Source organism: Marmota marmota, unplaced genomic scaffold (genome assembly GCF_001458135.2).
Source record: "Marmota marmota marmota unplaced genomic scaffold, marMar, whole genome shotgun sequence".
In the NCBI taxonomy this organism is placed as follows: Eukaryota; Metazoa; Chordata; class Mammalia; order Rodentia; family Sciuridae; genus Marmota; species Marmota marmota.
Window position 1 is genome coordinate 24,451,433 of NW_026000221.1, and position 18,615 is coordinate 24,470,047.

The 18,615-nt window shown below is 32.5% G+C and overlaps 1 protein-coding gene across 17 annotated transcripts in view; it reads right to left on the reverse strand.

The window, feature by feature from the left end:
- Chd9 (chromodomain helicase DNA binding protein 9) overlaps window positions 1-18,615 on the reverse strand; it is a 251,656-nt gene that overhangs the window by 35,158 nt on the left and 197,883 nt on the right. For 16 of the 17 annotated variants that reach the window (XM_048792193.1, XM_048792190.1, XM_048792188.1 and 13 more), the window contains 8 exons: window positions 15,791-15,901; window positions 13,904-14,100; window positions 13,232-13,431; window positions 8,552-8,711; window positions 7,259-7,348; window positions 2,158-2,261; window positions 1,548-1,665; window positions 580-637 (listed from right to left, as the gene is read on the reverse strand). In XM_048792193.1, coding sequence (XP_048648150.1) covers window positions 580-637; window positions 1,548-1,665; window positions 2,158-2,261; window positions 7,259-7,348; window positions 8,552-8,711; window positions 13,232-13,431; window positions 13,904-14,100; window positions 15,791-15,901 — 1,038 coding nt within the window. The remainder of the gene's footprint in view (window positions 1-579; window positions 638-1,547; window positions 1,666-2,157; window positions 2,262-7,258; window positions 7,349-8,551; window positions 8,712-13,231; window positions 13,432-13,903; window positions 14,101-15,790; window positions 15,902-18,615) is intronic. The other variant, XM_048792196.1, reaches the window with a different exon arrangement.

Consider the following 18,615-nt stretch of genomic DNA (forward strand, 5'->3'; position numbering starts at 1 on the left):
CCATGAGGAACATGATAAACTGAAGTAACATCTAGTCTTTTACCATACTCTCATAAATATTATAGAAATCCTCATCTTCTTCAACATCCTTTTCCCCATTCATGGATTATTTTCCTCCAATTCTTTTTCCTTTTGAAATTCTATGAATAGAACACTTATTAACTATGCTGTGGCTGCTTATAATTCCTCTAGGATCTATCCTCTATTTCATATCACCTTATGTAGATATAGTTTCTCTTACTGTATGCCTTTAGCATCTAATTATTACTTTGTTTGGGAATTTTGGCCCTGGACACTGTTTATCCTAACTCGAAGATGTGTAACATGTGGGCAAAATCCATAACAGCCACATGTCCAAATCAGCTTTTGTTTTGTCTAGGAGAGGAGATCAAACAAATTCAAAACAATTATTTGTGATGTTTGACAACTGAAGTTGATCACTTGCTTATCTAATCTTCTGAGAAACAGAAGAATCATATATACAGAAAACATACAAAGGAAAAACTTGAAAGAAAAGCATAGAAGAGAAACCAAGGAACACCTAAAATGCAGAATTTTAAAATATGATCCAAAGCATACCTCTATATCATCTTTAAAGATGGCTGGGGCAGGCTTGTATTCTGGATCTTCCACATCCCTGTTAAAATTACAACAAATGCTATAATTATTTTAACAAATATGATTTCTATTTACAGAACAAACAAATGAAATTTCACTGGAAGAATCTGTTAGTTTAAGAATCGAAATGAAATCTGTTTTCTAGCTAAAGTAGGGCAAGCCATATCATAAATGCTACTATATGGCAAGTAAGAAAAGAGCTAGTTCCAATTTATTCTTATTCCCAATTCAATATTAAATGTATTCTGTTATTAACCTTGAAATGTCTCCTATTTTTCTCTTTTGGGGAGAATTGAAAGATGATGTAAGGCCTTATAACAGGGATAGTGAACAATTATCATCTTTCTCTGCAACTATTATATTCTTGCCATTCTTTTCCCCTCTTTTGTCCCTAGAATTTTATGGACTAGTGGCCATGATACACTACTAGAGTGAAAAACATAAAAAGACTCATCAAAGAAACAGGTATTGTAAGGAGAGATGGTGCAACCTGTCATCCCAGAGATTCAGGAGGCTGAGGCAAGAAGTTTTTGCAAGTTCAAGGCCAGCCCAAGCAACTTACCTAGACCCTCTCTTGAAATAAAACATAAAAAGAACTGGAGATATGCTTCTGTGTACAGCTCTCCTGAATTTAATCCCCAGTACCAAGTGATTGGGGGGACAATTGTATGAGCTGGGGTACAGCTTAGTGATCAAGCATGTGTTTAGCATGCATAACATCCTGGGTTCAATTCTAGGCACCAAAACCAAAACAGGTCATGCAATCTGTTCCTTATCCTACTTTGTATGGTCAAGTACTAAAGTATTAATAGCTCTTTGAGATTTTGAACTTCAATTAATTATCTTATTTCTACATCATTTAAAGATAAACCTGACTCAGTTGAACAGAAGACATACACGGAGAATTCATGACTCTGAAATGAACATACCCATCCATAAAATCATTGGCTCTCTGTTCAGCAGCAACTGCTTTATCATCAGGTTTTCCCACTCTTTCCAAGAAGCATAATGCTGGGTCTGCTCGGATAGTGTTATATTTTTCATATCCTGAAAGTGTCACCAATTACAAAGGAAAAAAGATTAAAAGAAGGAAGACATATAAATATATGCATTCTCACATTTTTGGTGGGTGATATTCCTGAACTAAAGGGATCATATATTAAAATGACAAAAATTGAGTCATATTTTCTAGAAATTATCACAAATATTACATGATAATAATTATCTGTAAAATTTAGATGAAATTCTGTTAAGAAAAACAGAATAAACTGATCATACACACACATATTTCATAAATTAATTTTTCTTGAGAGAGGAAATGTGTAAAATGTACATCCGAGAGAGAAAGGTCATGAATACCACCCTGTAATGAGGAAATGTAGTAACTGATGGACCTAGTTTGATAGTATTATCTTTCTAATACAGAATATATTTAAAAAGTGTTATAAGAATAAAGCTATAAGGGGAAATCAATAAACTGAGAATATTTGAATAACATTATACATAGAAAAGGTTCCCCCTACCTTAACGCTTACTTACCATGTTTAAAAACCCCTATAAGGAGAGACTTATCAGCGTCAAAGTCCCACCACTCAGCAGGAACTTCTGAATGGTCTGGTTCTGGTACCCAAACATCAATATCACTTAAAAAAAAATCATGATAAAGCACAATGAATTACTTTTTATGGTATCGGGGAATGAACCCAGAGTATACTAGCACTGAACTGCATTTCCAGACCTGTTTATTTTTTATTTTGAGACAGGCTCTAAGTTTCTAAGGCTAGACTGATATAGGTGTTCCAGTGCATCTGACAGATATAATTATTACAAACAAGAAAAAAAAAAAGAAGGCAAATATTTACATAGTTTTGAAAGCAATGTGATTTTTAAGAGAGAGATTAAGTTTCAATAAGGTTTATTAAGGAATCATATTCTTTCAACTTACAACTTGCCAAAAATTATCTGGTTGAAATGTCATTTTGCATATAATAGCCCTGAAAGTGTAAATGAATTGTTTTACACTGCAAAACAAATTGTTTCTTCTACACCACTTTTTGCTAAGAAAATAAAAAAAATGGTTTAACTAAAATACATAAATATGCTTATACAAATAATTCTACGCTATGAGAATATAGTACCAAAAATTATAATAATAAATTCAGAATATTTTGGCAACTTGGCTGTTTTTTATGAGTAAGAAAGAAGTATAATACTGGCAAATTTTGCAAATGCAACTTTCTTCTCCTGTGCCTAACATTTGAAAATTATTATTTTCTCAGAGACCTTTCCTAAGTAACAAATATAATATCTCTAAAACAGAAGTCATACGTACAAAACAGCTGAAATGTTCAATTCTTTACCCTAGTAATTGAAATCATTGTCTCCTTTAGCCTAGCATATATTTGTGTTTGACAATTATTCGCAAATAAGTATCATCAATTCTTATCTATATTTACATTTTCTTTTATTATATTCAATATTCAAAGGGGTAAAAAATCAAATGGAATAAATTACTACATAAAATCATAATTATTGATTATAATTATCATAATTATTATATTTGATATACATGAATTATCAGTTTTACAGAATTAGAGATACAATAAAATACAATAAAGTATACTGAGTAGAATTTCATATGTCTTGTTAGTATACTTTCATGAATTGACTAAATAAGACCTATAGATTTAAAGAAATGAAGAATTTCCTATTCAAAATAGATTCTATGACAAAAGTTCATTTTGTAGATTGGCTGTTGTTGGGAACACAAAATAAATTTTCATATAAAAATAAACTGATAAATAGTGTACATGTTCCTAGATTAAAGAATATGATATGTCACCATTAAAATACTTGAAACAAAAGACAATGACAATGAAAAAGACAAGTTTTATAAGTAATAATAATTCACTTTTTATTTTTCATAACTATTTTCCCAGAAAAGTTTTTAAACCAAAAATTTGAGAAAGGGGTAAAGACACCTTTCTATTTTTTTGTTTGTTTGTTTGTTTGTTTGTTTTAGACTGGGGACTGAACCCAGGGGTCTTACCACTGATCCATATGCACAGCCCCTTTTTAAAAAAATATTTTATTTAAAGACAGGTGTTTCTTAGGGCCTTGCTAAATTGCTAAGGCTAGCTTTAAACATGCAATCCTCCTGGCTTAGCCTCCCAAGACATTGGGATTATAGTTATGCTGAGATTATAGGCGTGTGCCACCGGCTTTCCTTTAAATTCTTAAAGGAATGTGTCAGCACTTTAAGTGATCACTTTATTGTTCCTATGTTTGCATTAAGATAAGATTGAAATTTTGTTAGCTTAGTGCAAAAAAATAAAAAGGAAGAATGACTCTCCTTTTCTTGTAATATGGTAAAAATTTTTAAAAAGGGCATGATGAGATATCTGGTTAAAGGAGATAATTAGCTCAGAATACAGTAATTCCCAGGTCAAAAGTTTTCCTAAATTGTGAAAACAAAGTCAGTCAGTGCTACCCAGTATTAGGATTTTGTAAATTGTTAGCAAAAAGGACATGAACTAGATGCATACCTCTTGTTGATTTCTGTTCTTAAGGACTCAGCTCATATATTTTAACCTGCATAAGGACTTCTTAAACTTCCCCAGGCTAAATCATTCATTTGAAATATGTTTAAACAGCACTCACTATGCCAACAATGGCAATAATGAATTACACCAGATGCCCTTTGTAGAGTAGTACCTGCAATACTATGTGATGACTTGACGACCATGACATGATAATCTGAGTACATGCCTAATTCAGATTTGAGAAATCATGAATGGCTGAGCTGATGTCAGGTGAATGAGAGGGAGAATCAAAGAATGGGAGAATGTTTCCATAAAAACAAGAGGCAAGAGGAATCAAACATGGCATATTTGAAAAATGCGGATCTGAAGTTCAAAAGAGAGATGTGGGCTGAACAAATAGAGAGTTGGAAGACATAAGCAAGGAGACCGAAAAATGAAGCCACAGACAACACCTAAGATCAGTAACAAGAATAGAGGGCCTAAGGGAAGACTCTCTGACATTTAAAAGACAATAGAATCAAGCCTGAAAAGCAGCAAGCAGAAAGCTAAACAGTACAGGAGAATGGTACCACAGAAGCATTTTAAAAACCACAAAGTGTTCTACACAGGTAAAGTAAGGTAAACAATATGACATATACATAATATTTAGCAGCAAGAATGTTGGTTAATATCTTGAAGTGTGTGGCAAAGTTAGGAGGTAGAAGTGCTGCACTGTGGAGTGCACAAAGCATGGGAGGGAAGAAAAAGGAGACACCAAATAATAAATATTCTTCCTAAAACAAGTTTAGCTTCGAAATCAACAAGCGTGTGGGGCTGGGGTTGTGGCTCAGCGATAGAGTGCTCGCCTAGCACGTGCAAGGCCCTGGGTTCGATCCTTAGCATCACATAAAAGTAAATAAATAAAATAAAGGTATTGTGTTCAACTACAACTAAAAAATAAATTAATTAAAAAAAAAAAAGAAATCAACACACGCAATAATGGAGACACTGGGTCAAAGTGTTAAGTGTGTGTGTGTATGTACCGGGTACATTTATATATGGAATACAAGATACAATGAGAGACCAAAGAGCACTAGATTAATGAAAGAAAAGGAAAAAAAAAGAAAAAGAAAGGGATAATCCAGAGAGCAGACCCTGGGAAATCACGAAATCAGACCCATTCAGGCCAAGGGAATCAGTCAATTCATCACCACATATTTAAGTATTACTTAATACGTCCCAGATTCTAAGGCTTGAAATAAGACAGATAATGCACTTACCTTTAAAGCAGGTTAAATTGAAAAGAAGGGAGAAAAATGATATTAAAAAATAAGCACAATTTTTGAATAGCAAAGGTATTATGAATCAGATAAAACAAAGTTAACTAGTGATAACTGGTGGGCTACTGTAGCTGAGGTGGGCAAGGCAGGCTTACCAGAGAAGGAAATCCTAGAGATTTGAATAATTTGAAGGAGCAATTCTATGGAAGATCTGGGGCAAGGGTAGTAGGACCAGGAGAGAAGCATAGAATAAACTTTGATATTAGAGGAACAGAAAGACCAGCGTACCTGGACTATACTAGGTGAAGGGCAAAGTGAAGGAAAAGGTCAACGGGAATTTGGCTTTTATTCTGAGAAACAAGAAGCATCTGGAGGGTATGACTTGATTATTGCTTTGAAAAGATTTCTCTGGCTACTGTTTGAAGGATAAGGTATAGAGAGGAGAAAATAAATGCAAAGACAATCAATTGAACGTATGCCAGAATGATTCAGGAAACAGAGTTAAGGGAGGGGAGAGACAAATGTTTCAGAATAGAATGATTACCAAAGGAGTAAAATTCTTACAAGATAAAAACAGATAAGTTATAAGCCACAAGGTTTACCTAAAGAGAGGGACCATTTCTACAGTATCCTAAAGGAAGAATAAGTGGAAATATATGCAAGAAGAACTAAAGGTAGCTCTTGTCTTACTGTTTGCTACATGAAATATATACCAACCTCATTATTGGAGGTTGCTGGTGGTAGGGTGGAAGGAAGGGTTGAGAAAAGAGGTTCGAGATGATCCTCATAAGAAGTTGGAAAGCGAATTTACTAGCCACAGTGGTTAAACAGCCTGTGCTTAATCTTGTTTGATGTGAGTACATCTCACATGACTTGAGGATTTTTTTCAACAATGTTTATCTGCTTAGAGAATGTGAGAAGTAAAAAAATATTTGGGTTTCACTGGAGCTGAGGTTAGCAGAGATGTAAAACAGAGAGAAAGGCAGGCAAAGGGAATTAAGGAACTTAGTTTAGGCATAGACACCTGAACTATAAAATCTAGGCTGAATAATGAGAAAAGAGTGGGCATAAAAATACTAACACCTAATAATAATAAGAAAAGGGACATTGTGATGAGGTTAATGAATTATGAGAAGTATCCAGGTTAAGGAGTTGGAAGGACGGATTGAGGGACAGAATTCATATTTAAGAAGCAGTGCTATTAATGGTGATGACAAGATGAAGTACATGATTATGTGAATATATGCCTAAAGCAAAGAGAAAAAAGATGCTGGTTTAGAAAAAGAAACTGAGACTGCCAGGTGTAGTGCTGGAAGGCTGAGACAGAAAGATCAGAAGTTCAAGGCCAATATGAGCAAAATAAGGAAACCCTGTCTCAGAGAGCTAAGGAAATTTCTGTTTGAAAGCTTTCCTACCTTTTTTCTAAAACAAAGGAGGGATATCAGTTGCCAAGAATAAACAGTTGAGTAGGAGGTTAATGTGTGAAGGTTCAAACTCTAGCAAAACACACACACACACACACACACACACACACACACAGATGTTTCTGAAGAGATGAATGAATCAGTCAATATATTTCTGTCTGCCTTAATGGCATCTAGGTTACAAATCATTCTTAACATTATCACCACCACCATATTGTTATGATTACAACTTTTAGTGACAAGCCAATGATAAGAATAGCAGAAAAATGGCAATGAATTGGCAAGGGTTAATTCCCAAGGTAGGGGATTTTCCTATTTGTGAATTTCCCTGAATTAAGGAGCCACTTAACTAAGACAATATGATGTTTGCCTCATCGTGTTAGTGGAAAATGAATATACACATTATTTACTTTACCTTGCATCTACTCCATCAAATACTTTCTGACACTCATTACCAATGACTTCTTGCTTTAGATAATATAGCATTCTTACACGAAGCAAAACTCTGAAAACAAGAGAAAATAAAAAGGAACAAAGATTATTCACTTAAAAAAAATTCATCTAAGGGGTTAAAGTTAGGAAGGAATTTGTACATAAATTTTCTTTTGGTGAGGTGGGATGTTCTGGGGATCAAACCTGGGAGTGCTTTAGCACTCAGATCACCAATCCTTTTTCCCTTTATTTTTAAATTTTGAGACAGAATCTCACTAAGTTGCTAAGGATGGCCTTGAACTTGAAGTTCTCCTGTTTCAGCGTCACAAGCTGCTAAGATTACAAGCATATGTCACCATGCCTGGCTGAATATGTATATTTAAAAAAATTTTTAAATTTGTTTTAATTAGTTACACATGACAGTAGAAAGCATTTATGCACGTTGATTTATCATACATTGATGGGATATAATTTCTCACTTTTCTGAGTGTACATGTTGCAGAATCATATTGGTAATGTAGTCTGTCTCTCTCTCTCTCTCTCTCTCACACACACACACACACTATATATACAGTACTAATGTCTATTTCATTCTACTATCTTTCCTATCCTCACATCCCCTCCCCTACCTTCCCATCACTTCCTTCTATCTAATCTAAGGTAAAGCTGTTCTTCCCTAGGGCTCCCCCCCTTATTGTGAATTAGCATTTGCACGTGAGGGAAAACATTTGACCTTCAGTTTTGTGGGATTGGCTTATTTCTCTTAGCATGATATTCTCCAACTTCAACAACTTACTGGCAAATTCCATAATTTTACTCTTCTTTAAACCTGAATAATATTCCATTGAGTATATATACCACATTTTCTTTACCCATTCATCTGTTGAAGGATACCTAGGTTTCTTCCATAGTCTAGCTACTGTGAATTGAGCTGATATAAACATGTGTCACCATGCCTGGCTAAATATATATACATTTATAACAAAATGAGTAAATGAACCTCATTACTATCAATATATGAAAGATTTCTCCAAAATCTCCACGTTATTATTATTTTCCCAGTAAAAGATAATGAGTTCATCTGAAGGCCAGTTCTATTTATCTGTTGGTGAAAACAGTGACACAAAGGTATCCTGATTGCCAAAGGATACATGATTAAATTACTAGCAGAATTAGCCTAAGACAATGCTATCTCTATATAACATACTTTATGATTGTTGATAACTTAAGAAAAGTAAACTTTTAAGAAATGGTATTAAAATACCCTACTACCTACTTATTACAGTGGTGTTTTATATGTTTTTTGTAGCCTTCATCTTGAAGTAGCTGCTCAGGATTATATTTTCGAAGCCATTCTGCTTTTTGTATATCAAATGAACTTGTCTGAGTCTTCACTTTTTTCCCTTTTCGACCCCTGGGTACAGGAGCTGATAGGCCTGTTAAAATGAGAAGTCCATGTGAAATCAGGAGAAATTTGTATGAAGACCTATAATATGAAAGATTTTTTTCTAAGGACTGTGGTTGTGGCTCAGTAGTAGAGTGCTTGCTTAGCATGCGTGAGGCACTGGGTTCGTTAACAATATTAACCCAGTCACAAGTCAGGATGATGGTTTTAAACATATTAAAACAATTCCCACCCCCCAATTATCTAATAATTCTGTATGTCTAATTAGAATGATCATTATAATTTCCGTTTTGTTCCCAAACAGGTTGATTTTTTTTCTGCATGTGAAAAGGACAAGATCAAACTTATCCCTCTATTTTACTTTTGCTGCCTAGTTACTAAAAGATAGGATTGGCCTCTTGTCTTTCAAAAATTGATTTTACTAATAACATGGATTAGGTTGGCCATTGGGGGTTCCTGTTCAAGATAGCTAAATTCATCATTTCTTGAGATTTTGTTGCACTGTATTTTTAAAAAAGTATCCTTCCTCCTCCTCCTCCTCCTCATCATCATTACATAGTTCATATTTGTTTCTGAAGTCCCAACATAGACTTTTCTTATCTAATTCACTCACTCCCTCTTCCCAGAGATCATCAGTACCTTGAATTTGTTTTCTTGTTCCATGCCTGTTTATATAATTATTATATATGGATGAAAAAATGTTTAGCATAAAAGTATTTAAGTATTTAATATTAAGGGCACTAAATTTCAGTAGTTAGTATTAAGGTTTATATTATACATGTAATCCTACAATAAATCTCTATTTTAAAAGCTTATAGAATGAGATCTTAGCAAATCTCTTTCTTAAATCCCTATTTTCAGCTTCTTGCTTGGTGTCTAATAACATCTCTTTGAAGCATAAAAACAGATATTTTTCCCCATCTGACAATTTTTATATTTTCACAGGGAGAGATATATATAGTGTGATTACATATATTTATTTTTACCACTTCATTGTTTTCATTCCCTCCTTTCTGTGTTGTTGCAGAACGATAAATAACTTTATATTTCAATCCCTTATATTCTCACTGGTTTGGAAACTGAACAGTGCATAAACATATATACAAAATTTTCCTGATAAAATCTGTAGATATTCTAGATTTATAAATCTTCCCATTATTTTCTCAATTCCACCATTCAGTTCTTCAATTCCTGTAATTTACAGGAGATTTGTTTGTGCTCTCATTGTTTTTGTTAGCATTTTGTTCCTTCAAAACCACTGTATGGTATCTGAAATATCTTCACTAAAATTTTTAATTATAGTTCAAAAATAAACTTTTCCCTTTCCTCCAAGTTCATTCTAATGGTTTAGTTTTAGCCTCTATCTTTCATGTGAGAGACTATCTCAGATGTCTGATAATCTTTCATTATGTTGGCTTTTATTTAAGAATGACAGATTAAAAAGCTAATATGTAGTTTTAAAGTACTGAGCCTGTTGAATGTGAGATCACAGAAGAGCAAATGACTGGAGTTTTGCCCTTAGATAATGGTCTAGCAAAGTTCAAATAAGGTGGTGATTTTCATACTGGAGTACTGTATTACCAGTATCCAAATATTCACTCAATGCTTATTTACTAGCACCACATATTAACTACCAGTTCAACCCAAAGATCCTTATATTTTACTCTACCTAATGAATAAACTTCAATTTTCATCCTGCTATATGGAGTTGAAGAGGTTATCTGGAGATCTGTCTCTTTTTAAACAGCTTTTAATTACAATCCCTGTCTTATCACATAACACTTCTAGAGGTGTCATATGCCCAAAATTCTTGAGACTTTTAAGAAATCTGTGAAGAAAAACAGTTTTTCCCCCCCTTTTCCACAGCTAAGATTAAGCTCTCTTTGGTTGGTTAAGTCAGGTATCACTAATCTATTTGCTTTCAACTTCTAAAACTTTGTTGATACTTTGTCCCTCATCCTCCTCTTTTCTCAGGGTTTATGCTTATTTTAAAATAATGTGGAACATAAGCATATACAAAAGTAGATGGAATATTATGATGAATCCCCATGTGTTATCATCCAACTTTAATAATTATCAAAAATCCATGGCTATTTCATCTCTATTCTGTATACTACCCAAATTCCCATACTATTTGAAGTAAATCTAAGATATTAACCATTTCACTCATAAACATATTAATGTCTCCTTAAAAAATGTCTATGGAAGGGCTGGTATTATGGCTCAGCGGCAGAACACATGCCTTGTATATATGAGGCATTGGGTTTGATCCTCAGCGCCACATAAAAATAAACAAACAAACAAACAAATAAATAAATAAAGGTACTGTGTCCATCTACAACTAAAAAAAATATTTTTAAAAAAGTCTACATAGGGGGCTGGGATTGTGGCTCAGCGGTAGAGCGCTCGCCTGGCATGGGTGGGACCGGGGTTCTATCCTCAGCACCACATAAAAAATAAAAGGCATTGTGTTGTGTCCATCTACACCTAAAAAAAAATAAATAAATAAAACTCAGTTAAAAAAAAGTCTACATAATATAATAATAATTCCTTAATATTCAATATTTAAATGTCCAGTAATCTAATAAAGATAATACATTTTTTTTTAAATTTTAATATTTATTTATTTTTTTTTTAGTTTTCGGCGGACACAACATCTTTGTTTGTATGTGGTGCTGAGGATCGAACCCGGGCCGCACGCATGCCAGGCAAGCGCGCTACCGCTTGAGCCACATCCCCAGCCCAAGATAATATATTTTTTTCTCTTGCTTATCTTAATCAGAATCCAAATAAAGTCTCTAAAATCCAATCTCTCTTTTAAATATTTTCTTTAGTTGTAGATGGACACAATACCTTTATTTAATTAATTTATTTTTTATGTGGTGTTGAGGTTAGAACCCAGTGCCTCACACATGTTAGGCAAGTGCTGTATCTCTGAGCTACAACCTGAGCCTGACTCCAATCTCTTTTAGGTTATAGCAGGGTTTCACTTCAGTATTATTATTCATGTTTTGGGCTAGACGGTTGTTCATTGTGAGAAACTGTTTACCTCTAACCTCTACCACACTAGATGCAAGTAACATGCTTAAGTTGAGATTAGCTGTGGTGGAAGTGGGACTAGACTGAGTCATAAGATCATCTCTGGTTGAGAAGCACTAAAGCCTTGTTAGTTTCTTCCTAATTTTATTTATTTATTTAATTTTTTTTGCTCTGGGGATTAAACTGAGGGGTATGTTACCACTGAGTTACATCTCCATTGTTTTGAGACAGGGTTTTGCTAAGTTGCCCAGTTCACAGTGGCCTTGAAATTTTGATGCACCAGCCTGGGCCTCCTGAGTAGTTGGGATAGCAGGCATGCACCACAGTGCCTAGCTTTCTTTCCTATTTTATAAATGGAGTTTCAAAGAACAGTGAAATCTGTGTGTTTCCTCCATCCTTACTCAGAAGTCAGTGCTTCATATTAACTACATGTCTCTTATTAAGATGGGCTAATATAAACCATCCCATATAAAATATGTGCTTGCTTTTGTCCTCCATCTCAAGATTTTGTATATTTACTTAACAATATTTATCACAATCTACAATTATTTAGCTAATTTATCTACATTCTAACTATTTCTGTCTCCCTGGCTATAATGTAAGGTTTATGAGCTCAGGAGTCTTGTCTAATCTTACATCTTTTTATTTTTTCCAGCACTTTGCACAAGAAACATACAATAGGTGATCAATTAATTTTTTTTTATTAAACAGGACAAGATGGCATCACAAATTTAAGGCACAATAATTTTTTTTTTAAATAGAAAAGAACATTCTGTTAGCAAGCCTATGGACAAAAAAGTACTTGCATATTCCTCTGATATGGGTGTAAACTGGTTTAATCACATTGGAAAGCAAACTAAAGTATTTATGAAAATTTAAAATGAATATCAATGCTTTTCAAACTTTAATATGCATACAAATGGCTGAGGATCCCACTAAAAAGAAGATTCTGATTCAGTAAATCTAAGGCACTAAGACTTTGCAATTCTAAGATCTCAGGAGACAAGATGTTTTTGATCTAGAGACCACATTTAAAGTACTAAAGATATATGTTTGCTATACCTCAATAATTCTATTTTTTGATATCTGCTTTACTGAAAGATTTATTCATATGCATAAGGACTAAACAAAGCGGTTCACTGAAACTTATTTTTTAATTTTCTAAGAGTAGAAACCTATATATCCATCATTAAAGGAAACGCAAAACAAATTAAGAAATATACATACTATGGAATACTAAACAGAAAATAAAAACTGAGATGGATCAACATGAACACAAATGGAAAGACCTCTATATAAGTCAACAACTTGTAAACTGATACATATATGACAACAATAAGTAAAATCCAAATATCTAACAAACTAATAACACTGGCATTTTCTGAAGTTGGAACTTTAAGGGTGAAGATGAAAGTTCCTTAATACTACCTGAACGATGTAATATTTTATAGTAGAATATGTTAAGCGTTAATTATTTAACAAAAAAAAAAGAAAACAAAAAAATGTTTTTACCTAGATGATTTTGTAACTCTCGTGTCTGCCCATCTTCAGTTGGAGTAATAAGATCCCATATGAAACCTTTAATTTTCTCATCTCCTCGGTAGTGAACAAGGCAATATGCCAAGAGAGCTCGGCAAATTATTTCTACATCGTGCTCATTTAACTGCCTTTTAAAACGTCCATGAGACAGAATCTCTCTCCATCGGCCCCACCTAGTTATAAAAGGTATATTTACATTGATATTAAGTAAAGTTCTAGAAAGAAACAACTTACAGATGAAGAGCAAGAGAAAAAAATAACACACACACAACAAAAACCAACAACACAACAAACAAAACAACTCTCTCATTAACAGACTTTGCTAATGATGTTGTCCTCCATGTATGAACAAAGAGGAATAGTGTGGTAATTTCTATTATATTTACTCAATAATGAAATATAACATTATCTACTTTGTATTACTAAATACACAAATTGGAAAACAAGGAGTTTGATGTGATAAATTTATAATTTAAACACTTAACCTATCTCCTCATTCTCCAATTGAATATTTGTTAAATACAGAAATCCTGGATATTTAAAAAATAGATCTTATTGATTTTAAAAGATAAAAATTACTGGAAAACAGTAATTTTCTCTAACTTTATATGACTGCTTAAAAAAACATTAAAAATAATATTTTACCCATAAACTAGCAAGTTTTTCTCTACTCTGAAGCATTCAGTTCTTCCATAGCCATTGGAACGATCACAGGGTCTCCGTAGTTTGGGTTTTTCATCTCCTTCACTTTCAGCTTCAGATAATTCAGCCAATTCATCTTTTGTGGCACTAAAGGGTCTTGTTTGTTTCCTAATTCTTGGAGTGTCAATAACCAAGCTGTTCTGTAAAATTTAACAGCTATTACTTGAAGTTATTTTTAATACTTTTGCTTGTAATAATGTTTTAGATTTTCACCTTCTAAATTGTACAAACAATAATTTTAGAAAGCAAAAAAAAAAAAAAATTACTAATAAGTTCTGCCACTCTACCAAATCACCTTAAAAATATTTACATTCCTCTAAAATTTTTACCACATATGTACAATTTTGTAAATTACAGTCAAAGGCTTAACATAATTTGGTATTCTGCTTTATTATTAATATAAAAATCATTGCACTTCTACAATAATCATAAAATAAATTTAGCCTAAATTTATGCCTCCTAATTTGTTTTACCTAATTAATTCACAATTTGATTTAGACTTTTGATTTTTAACATAAATAATGCTAAAGTAAATATTTGTGATCTAAATTTAGCCTAGAAATAAATCTGAAAGAAGGAAAATACATAACAATTGAAACACTGGTCAAAAGTTATAAATATTTTGTAGATTTAGAAATATGTTTTAGTAATCTCTAAGAGTTATACTAATATTAAAAGGCATATATGTATCATCTTCCCTATAGTCAATTTAGTTTAATTCATTCAAAATACATCTTCTACTTTTATTAAAAAACTTCTCTAAGTTAGGGAAACCATACTCTTGAGAGTCAGATAAATGTGTTTAAAAAAAAAAAAATGCTGTTCAGAATGAACTGTACAAGAGCGTCTAAAGAAAGTCAGAGAAAACATCACAAAATAGTGATACCAGACTTTGCCAGGCAGGGAGGAAACAGCATTACAAGAGGAGGAAAGAACAAGGGGCCAGAAAAGGAATCACATATTTAGGCTAAGTCTGAATCATAGAGCAGAAGAGAATATAACTCATTTATGATTTTTAATAGTGATTTGCAGAGTTCACTGCTTCTTTAGCATGTGAAAATGCCTCAGACTATAATATTTTTTCAAATTTACTTGCTTCACAAAATTATATATATTTCAAAAACACATTAAGTATTAATGATTGTAAATGGCAGTGATGTTATTCATAACTGTTAAGCTTTACATGTTAAAAAACTACCTAAAAAAGATTCCATGTGGGCTGGGATTGTGGCTCAGCGGTAGAGCACTCGCTTCGCACGTGCCAGTCCCTGGGTTCGATCCTCAGCACCACATAAAAAAATAAACAAGTGAAATAAAGGTGTTGTGTCCAACTACAACTAAAAAATAATTAAAAAAAAAAGATTCCATGTATCAATGCTTACTATGAAATTAATCATGAGGATGTTATTTTGAAATTAAGTAAGGATTAGAAACTTTAATTCCTATAAAATTATTGGACAGGTGTCTTAGAAGGTAGGCAGTTAATGCTATAATTATCGTTTCCATTAATTTTATTTTAGCTTTCTGGCTCTGTCTTCCTAGAGAAATCATAAAAGAAAGAGTTTATAAATGCCACTTCTTGACTGCTTTTTTACTGGATCATTAATGGGTTGACACCAACAAAACAAAAAGGAGAAAAGTAATTTATGAATTTAAGAGATATAAAAAGGATTAAATTAAAGCAATGTCTAACTCATTCTCCTACTTCATTTCAATTTATGTGTGCAGAGATTTTTATTAGTTACCTTTACAACTGAATACCTTTAAGATACTATTATGTTATTGCCAAAGTATCTCAAAACAAAATTACGTTTAGAGGGAAATACTTACTCTGCCACTGATGGCATCAATATCTATTTCTGCTTTTTTAGCCCATTTTTGCCAGAAATTGGGATCATCTAAGGAAATATCTGTCCGGTTTCCAGATGCCACAAAACTTGCCTGAAATATATAATGGCAATTTTTTCAAGTCATTATGAAGTTGAAAGGGAAAATCTATAAAAGTACACTTAAACTATTATCTCCTCACATTTACTGTGGATAGAATTTGAATTCAGTATACACACTCAGACTCAAAGAAATGTTTCAAATCCAGTGGTCTGAAATATAACACAGCATTTGTTTAAAGCAAAGGCTTGATGCCAACACAGGTTAGAGTTTATGAGCAGAGTTAAATAAGTTACTACTGTTGGTTAACTCTTAATCTTTGTAAGCAAGGAAACTGCATAGGACAGATATACATAAACATTAAGAAATTAAGGTACAAAAAGAGTTAGAAAAATCTACCTACACAATATAGTTCATTTTCTGGTACCATACTTTATATCCATCACGTTTTCAAATATGTATTATCTCCTGAAAAAAAATGCAACATAATATATGGAAAATAAAAATGAATTGTTGGCTATCTTTATTTTTAAAATTCTTTTCCAGTGGCTGCAGATGTAGGTTGGTGGTAGAATGCTTTCAAACCACGTTCAAGGTCCTGGGTTTTACTACTAGCACCATTAAAAAAAAAAAAAAAAGAAAGAAAGAAAGAAAGAAAAGAGAAAAAAGATACTTTCCTTACTATAAATATACTGTATAAATGTTGTAAATATTTAAGAAAATACAGAACAAAAGAAAATAAATATTTTACTTGGAAGAAACGTTAGTACATTTCAACTCTATAGTTTGTGGATTAATAACCATTATTTATAATTTAAGATATTGAAAACAAAAATGCCATGTTAAAAAAAAATAATCAAACAGTTTTATAAAAAAATAAAGAAGAAATAGATACATGATGCTTTAAGCAAGAAAAGGGACGGAAAAAGTCATGCCAAATCTTATACAAATAAATAGAAGAATATTTTTAAAAAATATTTATTTTTTAGTTGTATTTGAACACAATACCTTTATTTTATTTATTTTTTTATGTGGTACCGAAGATCAAACCCAGGCCCTTGCACAGGCTAGGTGAACTTTCTACTGCTGAGACACTACCCGGGTCCCAATAGAAGAATATTTTACATTAAAAAGATTTTTAAAGGTGAACCTAAGAGGTAAATTAAAATACTGCCTAATTACTGGAATGTAATTGAGGATGTTAAATCTTCATTTTAAAAAAACATTTTGATAGAATTTTAAAATGTTGAAAAACCATACATTAAAAGAGAATAAAACTTAAAAACAAGCCAATTACAACACTCAAGATAACTGAAGGTTGAACACAAGATAATAAACATCAAGGAATTATATCTAATTTTATTTTTAAATGTTATCATATTGTGGTTATGTTTTTAAAAAGTCTATCTTTAGTAATACTATGGAAACATGTATAAAGTGATGATATGAGAGCTGAGCTGAGATTTGCATCAAAATAATATGAAAGATGGGTGGGTAGTAATGAAACAGTTTAGTATGAGTTGATAATGTTTAAGGTGGATGATGAGTATACATCTTTCATCATGATATTCTGTCTGTATTTGTAGTTTAAAACTTTATAAAATGATTACAAAATGAATAGGAACAAAATTGAAATATTAAATGCCTCTGTTTGAAGTTTGAATCTTAAAGATTCGATTCTAGTCATTGCTTACCAAGTAATAAGTACATTCATTCATTCCACCTAGCTTTCCTCTGAAATTGGGCTTTTAAGGTGTTTGTATAAAGTGTTAAATATTATAAGTGTTTAAAAATGTCTTTTCCTGGCATATTTATGATATTTATATGAAATTGAATTGACAGTAATAAATGCTTTAATGAAATGAATTTAAATTCCTTTTTTCTTTTTTGCTTCCTCTAACCCACAGAGTAAATATTATAAAACTTTTCTAAAAATTATATATATATATTTTTTTACTTGTTTGAAATGATGAATGTGGTAGATTGAATTATGGCTCCTGAAGATATATTGTCCTAATCCCTAGAATGTTGTATTGTCTTATATGGTAAAAGTGAGTTGGCAGTTATAATGTAGGATCTTGAAATGGGATATTAGCTTATCCATGTGGCTGCTAAATGTCATTACAAGTCCCCTTACAAGAAGGAGGCAGAGGAAGATTTGTCTATAAAAAGAGGAAAAGGATATGACACAACAGAAGCAGAGATTGGAGTACTGTGGCCACAAGCCAAGGAATGCAGACATTCTTAGGAACTGGAAGAGATAAGAGATTCTCCCCTGGAGCCTCCAGAATGAACCAGCCTTGCTGACTCTTGATTTTAACCCTGGCAGACTGATGTTGGACTTCTGACATCCAGAACTATAAGAGAATAAATGTGTATTGTTTTAAGCCACTAAATTTGCAGGAAATTTTTACAGTGGCAATAGGAGATAATACAACGAGACACCTATTAATAATAAGCCACATATTAAAAACTCATATCCAACCTGAAATAACAAAGGCTAACTAGCTTGATGAAACCAAAAGAAGAAAGCCATCATTATCTGTATAAAAGTAAGAACAGATTGAGTATCCCATAAGCAAAATGCCTGGGATTACTTCTATTCAGATTTCAGATTTTACACATTCATTTATGCAACATTTGCTTAGACTTTACTGGTTGAGTATTTCTAATCCAACAATCTCAAACTAGAAATGTTCCAAATCCAAAACTCTTTAGGTATTGTGTTGATACTCAATTTTGGAGCACTTTGGATTTTGGATATTCAG